The sequence below is a fragment of the Myxine glutinosa genome, chromosome 3 (assembly GCF_964187855.1).
Source record: "Myxine glutinosa chromosome 3, kmMyxGlut1.1, whole genome shotgun sequence".
NCBI classification, from domain to species: Eukaryota; Metazoa; Chordata; class Myxini; order Myxiniformes; family Myxinidae; genus Myxine; species Myxine glutinosa.
In genome coordinates, this window is record NC_136263.1 from 54,567,710 (window position 1) to 54,577,154 (window position 9,445).

The 9,445-nt window shown below is 45.4% G+C and overlaps 2 protein-coding genes across 3 annotated transcripts in view; both read right to left on the bottom strand.

Annotated features, from left to right (window-relative positions):
* The window catches only part of LOC144888135 (uncharacterized), a 639,726-nt gene that overhangs the window by 301,737 nt on the left and 328,544 nt on the right, over positions 1–9,445 (bottom strand). The window lies entirely within an intron of this gene.
* The window catches only part of LOC137423553 (KH domain-containing RNA-binding protein QKI), a 579,309-nt gene that overhangs the window by 226,755 nt on the left and 343,109 nt on the right, over positions 1–9,445 (bottom strand). For both annotated transcript variants that reach the window (XM_068110837.2, XM_068110838.2), the window contains exon 3: positions 6,028–6,144. In XM_068110837.2, coding sequence (XP_067966938.2) covers positions 6,028–6,144 — 117 coding nt within the window. The remainder of the gene's footprint in view (positions 1–6,027; positions 6,145–9,445) is intronic.

Here is a 9,445-nt window from a genome sequence, read left to right on the forward strand (position 1 = left end):
CAAGATGGATTAATGTGAGCACATGACGAGCATGCATAGGGAGTAAATACAAAACAGCCACACAAGAAATCTGACAGCAGCAGAAAATGTCATGTAAAACAAAAGCTTCCTGAACCACGACCATTGGAAAATCCAAAAATCTTGCTCCCTCTACTCTTTCAGGCCTTCGACCCTCGCCGGCTCCTCCAGGACGAACGCCTTCTGTCACGTTCATGCCAGTAACCCCCTCATGGTTAAAGTGCCAAAATCCCGGTGTGTCGCAAACCTCAACCCTGTTACCACTTTATGGTATTTGTGGAACTGCCTTCCTGGGTCTTTTCAATCCTGCTCTTCTCTCCGGGGCTTCATCGAAGCATGCGGTGCACCACAATCTCACATCACCCCCCATCCCTACCCACAATCCTTTCTAGCCCCATTAACCCTACTTCACTCTTCCTTATTACTTGCAGGTTACTAGATAGTAGATATACAGCACTGTACAAATGTTTTTGGCCACTTTGAATTTTTATTTATTGTCCCATTGGCATATTTTGATAAATAAAAGGTGTTATAATGATCATGTTTTATTAAAGAACCAAAATGAATTGCATTTGATTATAATATTAATGCACGAAATTTCAATATCCGGTGTGACCACCTTTTCCTGTGAAACAGCAGATATTTGTTTTGGAATGCTTTCCTGTAATTTCTGGAGAAATTCCATTGGGAGGTTGTTCCATGCATTCCGCAATATTCCCCACAATTCGTCTTTTGATTTTGGTTGTTTTTCATTTCTCTTTCCGTGCAAATAATCCCAGACAGCTTCTTTGATGTTAAGGTCAGGACTTTGAAGAGGGAATTCTAATAGTTGTAGAGTTCCTAACTTTGTTTTTCTTTGTAAATTTGTTTTAATGACATTTGCATAAGCCTGGTGTTGGCTTAACAGTTAAGGTAGCTGGCTTGAGATCTTAGGGTCCTGATGTTGAGCCCCTGTTGTGTCATTAAATTAACACCAGGTGGATTGACTCAGCCTGTCATCCTCAGCCTGTCAGAAAAATGAGTACCTGCTGACTGGTATTAGGGGGAAAAGCAACAGTGACACAGACCAGAAAAATTATGCAGCCAAGGAGCAACAAGTTGCATACAGACCACCACCACCAATGACATTTGCAATGTATTTGGAGTCATTGTTGTGCTGGAATACAAAGTTGTCACCAAATTAGCCTCCTTACTGATGGAATACCATGGTGGATTAGGATATGCTTTTACGTGTCAGCATTCATTGTTCCGGCAACAGAAATATATCCTCAATCCTGAAACTCCATCATGCTTCACAGTAGGCTGTAGACACATATCCTTGTATTTATCATGAACCCTCCTTCTGACATACTGCGGTCCCTTTATTAGCCCCCGTTGGACTTATTCTGAAACGGGGGCTTATGGATCTAGTCTTGTTCGTCCGTCCGTGCATCCGCAACCGTATTTCGGAGATGTATTCACCGATTTTGTTCATACTTAGCACAAAGGCAATACATATGCTCATCATTTTGATTCACGATGCAATCAAAGAAGGCCCACTGGTAGATTGGCGGCCATTTTAGTTGCAAAACACGTACCCGATGTTGAAAACGTCCCCAACCATGTCTCGGACATGCATTTGCCGATCTTTTTCAAACTTCGCACACAGATAAATGAATGAGGGCTTATATATGCACGCCATGTTTTTTTCGAGATCAGATCCAAGATGACCAACTGGTAGCCATTTTGTTACTTAAACGTGTCCCCATCCATTTCTCGGACATGCATGGACCGATTTCCTTCAAACTTGGCACAAGGACAATAAATAAGTGTACATATGCAGAATATTTTGTGTTGTCATCCGACCAAAGATGGCCGACTGACGGCCCTTATCTCAGTGCAGCAAAACTACTAAAACCATGGTGGGAGCTATGACATTTTATGTCTTTCTTCTGGTTACAGAAAATTTCAATTTGGACTCATCACTCCAAGGTATCTTTCCGCATTGATTAGCATCCCAACTCTGATATGCTCAGGCATATTTCAGTCTCTTGGCTTTGTTACATTTATGCATAAAGGGCTTTTTGACAGTAACTCCCCACACCCATTGATTTGTGCAAATCTCCCTCAATGCTACACAAAAAGTAGGGCTCCTGTAAGGTTTACTAACATGGAAAAGTTGGCAAATATCAAAATAGCAAGGATCCTGGAACTCTACTTCATCTGGTTCAATAACTCAGGATCAAAGAGATTTCAAAAAATATTTATAACGTCAGAAAATATCCTTCCAGGAACACAACACTCTCGTATGCCAAAAACTCCATCTACTTCTCGCTGTCTGATAATATGGACCAACTTCTATCTACCCATCCCAACTCTCTCTTCCTCATATGTGGTGATTTCAATTGTCACCATGCCAGTTGGCTGGGTGTGGGTACCTCTCTCACCAGCTATGGCTCCTCAGCAAAGGACTTCTGCGACTCACTGGGACTGACACAATCTGTCAATTTCCCGACCCGGATCTCAGTCAACGGAGCATCTTCTCTTCTGGACTTGGTTATGACTAACTTCCCTGAAAATGTCTGCTGCTCTTCTGCTCCAAACGGCTCATCTGATCATGTGCTTGTTAAAGTGGACATATCTCTGACCATTCTCAGAGAGCCTCCTCAGCGTCGACGAGTCTGGCATTTCACTCAGGCCAACTGGCACGGTCTTCAAGCAGCCATCAATCATCTGGACTTGTCTCCCATCTCTACCGCCTCTGACATCAACTCATCCTGGGAATTCTTCCAAAGTAAATTGCTCTCCCTCATGCACAGATTTATCCCATCTCGTCTTCAGTTGTCATACCCTTCCTCCCATCCATGGTACACAGAATCTTGTGGTGAGGCTGTTGCCCAGAAACAAATTGCCTTCATCTCCTGGAAAGCAAATCCAACGGAAGGAAATCTCATTTCCTTTCACAAAGCCCGAAACAAGTGTGTGTCCACCCTCAGGAGAGCCAGGAAACAATATCTCTCCGTTCTCAAGACCGAACTCTCTTATCTGTCTCCCTCTTCCAAATCCTGGTGGCATCTGGTCAAATCTGTTTCGGTGTTTGTTCCCCCTCCATACCCTCCCTCACCTCAAACAGATACACGGCTGACTCCGCACGTGAAAAAGCTGAATGCCTCAACTCTGTGTTTGCCTCTAAATCTTGTGTCCCAAACCTATCCCTCTCTGTACCCACCGTAACCAGTCGTACCCAGCTGCTCCTGGACTCTGTGTCCTTTCCTCCTGACAAGGTGGAAAAGTTTGTGTCAACCCTCGACTCTGATTCTGCAACTGGACCTGACGGCATCAGCCCACGGGTCCTAAAATCCTATTCTTCCGCTCTTTCACTCCCTCTCTCTGTTCTCTTCACCCTCTCTTTTGCTCAAGGTCATCTGCCATCTGCTTGGAAATCAGCCAACATCACCGCTTTGCACAAAAAAGGTGCAAAAACAGATCCTAGCAACTACAGACCAATCAGCCTTCTCCAAATTATCAGCAAAGTCATGGAATCCATCATTGCTTCGGACATGAAATCTTTCCTCTTCTCCAATGGCTTGATCTCTGATCATCAATTTGGTTTCAGACCTGGTCACTCTACTCTGGACATGCTGCTTCTGCTTTCTCAACAATGGATGGAGGTCCTCAATGCCAAACAGGAAATTAGAGCTGTCTCCCTTGACATATCACGTGCCTTCGATACGGTCTGGCACCCCGCTCTGCTCACCAAACTCTCCTCATTTGGTATCCATGGAAATCTCCACGCATGGCTGGCGGACTTCCTCTCTAGTCGTAGTCAACGTGTGGCCCTGAATGGGTTTCCCTCATCTCCTCTTCCTGTTCAGGTTGGAGTTCGCCAAGGCAGTGTTCTGGGCCCTGTGCTTTTTCTGGTCTTCATCAATGATCTCTCTGACTCTCTTGAAAATCCTCTCTATCTCTTTGCTGATGACTCGACTCTCTGTCGCTCCAATCCTCATCCCGCAGATCGGCAGTCTGCAGCCTCCTCACTCTCTGCAGACTTGGACAAAATCACAGACTGGGCAAACAAGTGGAACATGTCTTTCAATCCTGACAAATCTCACACTCTTACGATGTCTCTCCAAAAAGACCGACTGGACAACCCTCCCATCCACTTTCTGAATAATCCTCTCCAAGAAGTTCTGTCACTCAAGCTTTTGGGTCTCACTATCTGCCATGATCGTTCCTGGGAAAACCACATTTCAAATCTGGCCTCCAAAGCCAGTAGCCGACTGGGCATCCTCCGTCGTGCGAAGTCCTTCCTTGGCACACCTGAGCTCCTCACCACATACAAGGCTTTCATCCGCAGCTCAATGGAATACGGCTCTCCCCTCTGGGCTGGTGCTCCTGCCTCACACCTAGCTCGTCTTCACGCTGTTGAAACCTAAGCGTTCAGAATCATTGCAATCTCCCGCGATGAAGCTAACTCCAAGGGCCTTTCACGCACTCACCGCAGGCAGGTTGGTGGTCTTTCCGTCTTCTACCGACTCCTCTCCGGCCTTGCTCCTCCAGCTCTCTCTGGGCTCTGTCCCTCAAATATTCCTACAGGTTGCACAAGATCTGCCTGCAACCCTCTTATGGTTAAACTGCCAAAATCAAGACTCTCTGCTCACCTTCACTCCTTCATTCCTCTTTTCTCCCACCTCTGGAACAAACTCCCTCACTCTCTTTAATCCCACTCCTCCCTCCAGGTCTTTAAAACAGCTGTTCACCACCATCTCTTATCTTCCCCCATCCAAAACCTTGATCTTTTCTACCCCCGCTAATTTCACCCCAAATCCACTTTTTTGAAATACCAACTTCTGTCCTGGAAGTCCTTGGTGTCCTTGTGTTTTATACTTCTCCCACCCCCCCCCCCCCCACCCCCTTCCCACGCCTCCTCCCCCCAAGCCCTCTCCCTCCCACACATCTCCCGATGTCCCTGCTCTCAAATGTTGTGTTTGTGTGCTTCCCCTTCTCTCCCCATCTTGTCTACCGCTCCCTCTTTTTATATATTTTGTTTGTCTGTTTGATTTGTTTGTGAAATACATGTTAGCTCTTTCACGAGCCTCGATTCTGTATGCAAAAAAAAAAAAAAAAACTTTCGTGAAACTGCAAATGCAGAAGCCTTGCCTCCTCCAAGATGACCGAGAAGTGTCTGTACAACTGACAATATATTTGAGGTGCGCATGTAACTGTTCAGTGTACTCCATTATGTTCGACAAGAAAACTTTCACAGGCTGACCAAAAAACTAATAGACATGGGATTTGATGATCAAACCTGGTTCCAATAAGATGGGGCGACTGCCCAGACTACTCATGCATCAATGTCACTCCTGAGTCCTGAAGGGACTGTTCCCAGATAATCTCATTTCACGATTTGGAAAATAATGTTCCATGGCCAGCCAGAAGCCTGGCAAGTCATTAATTTCTGATAATATGTCAGGTATTTATTGACCAGTTTTTATATCTACTGTCTAATGTCCCCCTCTTTTCCTGTTCATTAATTCCCTTGCTTGTGTCCATCATAGTCCCACTGCACTTGCAACATTAGCAGTCTTTACGGCATAGCCCGATAAGACGTAACCCATCTTATCAATTTTTCTTTCTCATCTATCACTTTTGAACAAACATAGCCATAGTTTGAAACAAATCCAGACTGATTGTGTTAAGGAAACATTGAGATGGTTTCATGAGAAGGAGAACAGTGAATTTACTGAAAGTTTGACATTACCATAGGTAGACTAAAGAAGGTCTATTAAAACATCCCTATATTTGAGTAGTGCATTGTCACTGACATGGCAATACATCTATTTCATGAACAATACATCCATTCTTTCAGCCTCTTTCTCGCTCAATACACTGTGTTTAGAAAATAATTAAAACTTTAGTTGACACATGCCTGTTATACGAGCCACTGAAGGTGGCAAAAGTCTGTACCAGGGAAAACAATAAGGAAATGTATACATTTATGGGACTCCATGTTATTTGGTGTGAGTTTACCTTTTTCTTGTCCCGCATGGAGCTTCGACCCCGTACCATGATCCGACAGCCGGTCTCAGCTTCCAGCTGCTTGGCAGTGAGGCCCCGTGGGCCGAGGATTCGTCCAACGAAGTTAAACTGTGACAGCGGGGTGAAGGTAATACAATAACAATAATTTTGATATAATTGTACATGTCTTCATCAATAATGGACTTAATCAACAAAAAGTTGATCGGGATATGCGAAACCACCGTGGGAGACAAAGACATTTTGGGCATTAACCCTTCGTCGGGGCCAGTCCTGTTGATTCTAGCCACTGTGTTATCTGTCTGCTGACGTAGACCGACACTAGTCTTTATGAAAACTAGTTTTCTGTTATATCTTCATCACCTTGTTCACATTTTTTTGGTTCCCAAGATACATGCATCACAAAGAAATGGCTTCCCATTGAAATAACTCTCCTGGTAGCCGTAGCTAGTAATAAAAAATAATAAACCAGTGGATATTAGGATCATTTTTAAAAATTAAAATATTAGGATTATCATCAAACCGATGAATGACTCAATTTTTAATGACTGCACATCCAAACCTAGATATTTGAGTTCCGTAACTTTAATACCTCAAATTTTCCATTTCTTCCCTTCCTGATCCTTAGATGTAGGGATGGGTTCTTTTTGGGATCATGTTGCATAGAGCATTATTTTCCCAAACAGTGTGAACATTAAACTACAACATTACCTCTGACATCCCACAATTAACATTAGCTTTCCCATGATGTCGCGATATCTATATATATAAAGTAGAGTTGGCCTCTGTGTCTGTATCCTGATCTATCTATGATCTCTAAGATCTCGAGAACCCGTGGACGGATTTGCGAGCGGAAAGTACTGTTCGACTCGGGATGGTCCCAGGAATGTCACAGAGACATAAACATTTAAAAAATTTCGGGTTTTAAAATTAGCGTATTATTAGCACGAGCAGAAGAGAGAGGGATTCCGAAGGGAGGGAGCGCAGCGCTTCTAGCGCTTCTGACTACAGCACACCTTAAAATTAAAAAAACTTCGGGTTTTAAAATTAGTGTGTTACGCGTAATTAGCGCTAGCAGAAGAGGGAGGGAATCTAAGGGAGGGAGCGCAGTGCTCCCTCCAGCGCTTCTGTTAGCGTAATTAGCGTATTTCGGAACGTTAATTTTTCAACTTCATTATTCGGAATCAGTACGTCCCAGAGAACCTTCGTAACGTTAATTTTTCAACTTCATCCGATTGACATGGGACCAACGGCATGTGACAAAGAGTGAAACATACAGGCTACATTTATTTGACGACAATGAGTTCCGACTTCCGACCTCGGTGGGATGACAGGCTGAGTCAACCCCCCTGGTGTGAAGGGGGAGGAGGAGGGGAGGGGGAAGAGAAGGGGAGGGGAACGAGGGGGAAGGGGATGGGAGGGGGGAGGGGAGGGGGAGGGGAAGGGGGAGGGGGAGGGGGAAGGGGGGAGGGGAGGGGGGGGGAGGGGAAAGGGGGGGGAGGGGGAGGGGGAGGGGCCCTTCTTCCCCTGGGCACCCCCGCACCCTTCCCTCCCCCCTTCCCCTCCCCCCTCCCCCCCCTTCCCCCTCCCCCCCCATTCCCCTCCCCTCCTCTTCCCCTCCCCTCCTCCTCCCCGCTTCCCCCTCCCCCCTCCCCCCCGTTCCCCTCCCCTCCTCTTCCCCCTCCCCTCCTCCTCCCACTCCCGTGCAAAGCCGGGTACCTCTGCTAGTGACCTTATAATCCCATTAAACTCTTCGTTGCTTTAACATCCAATATGAAAATTCTCATTTAATAGCAATTCTATTAATTCCTGTGCCTGCGCTGTCTTTCCCTCGTGGTCCCCCTGTGCTGTCTTTCCCTCGTGGTCCCCCTGTGCTGTCTTTCCCTCGCAGTCCCCCTGTACTGTCTTTCCCTCGCGGTCCCCCTGTGCTGTCTTTCCCTCGTGGTCCCCCTGTACTGTCTTTCCCTCGTGGTCCCCCTGTGCTGTATTTCCCTCGTGGTCCCCCTGTGCTGTCTTTCCCTTGCGGTCCCCCTGTGCTGTCTTTCCCTCGTGGTCCCCCTGTGCTATCTTTCCCTCGCGGTCCCCCTGTACTGTCTTTCCCTCGTGGTCCCCCTGTGCTGTCTTTACCTCGTGGTCCCCCTGTGCTGTCTTTCCCTCGTGGTCCCCCCTGTGCTGTCTTTCCCTCGTGGTCCCCCTGTGCTGTCTTTCCCTCATGGTCCCCCTGTGCTGTCTTTCCCTCGTGGTCCCCCTGTGCTGTCTTTCCCTCGTGGTCCCCCTGTGCTGTCTTTCCCTCGCGGTTGTCAGCTCTTTCACGAGCCTCGATTCAGTATACAAAAAAAAACAAAAAAAAAAAACAGCTCTTTCATTCTGAACCAACTCAAACTTGTGTCAAGTGTCAGGTTATACAAGTTCTCTCAAAACTTGTGTTGCCATAACCCTAATCATAACCCAAACTCTCACCAAGCTTCGTGTCATGTGATGTAATATGTAGATTTTGATTCTGCATGCAACATGACTAGAGCAGAGACGAACAATTACAAACATCCTGTTATTTTGAGCATTACATTGTCATGGCATGATGGCAATATATCATACACACATATTAGTCAGCCAGCCAACACAGGCTATTGTGTCGTTTGATGGCATCTCTTTGTTACAAACAAACTGACTAGCCAGGCACGTCCTATGGGTCCTATGTAACATCACCAGGGTGGATGTCAGTTTGGCTTTGGCCGTTAAAGTGTCAAAAATCGGAAAAACAAAATGGCGGCCAAAACTACCATTAAATCATCTTTTTGACATTAGTTTTTTTCAATTCAACACTCTACTGTGAGTATAAAATTGTTTTTTTGTGAGCCTAAAGGAAAGATTTATAATTCTCAAAGCAGGGGCATCGGAAAAAATGTTTTTGTATGAATATTTCGCACTTGTGTTGTTGTGGATCTCCAAAAGAAACCCCTCCCCTGCGATGGTATGTTAATCCTGCAGGATGGGAGAAACGGCAAAAATATAGGAGCTTAACATTTCTGCCGATTGGATTGCATATTGTGGTAATTTAGATCATTTGCACATTGCTAGAAGAATTTGTGAAATCCAAAATGTTTACATTCCGAACGGTTATTGTTTGATATATTTGTGTCAGTCTTGTAAATAAATATACAACATTTGTTTAGAACACATTTTAATTAAATGACTTCACCAGTTTTATTTTTTGTCGTCCCACAGGTTTAAATATGCTCTATGAGGATCGATGAGACATGGAACCCGTAGCAGTTTTAAAGCGCAAGCGGAAGGCTCCCGTTTCATCAGGAAATTCGTGTCTATTCTGTGAGAAAAAGTCGCGAAAAGGAGAGACCAAACTACGACAGAGTACAGAGCAGGGAAAGACGCGAATTCGAGAGGTTGTTAATGA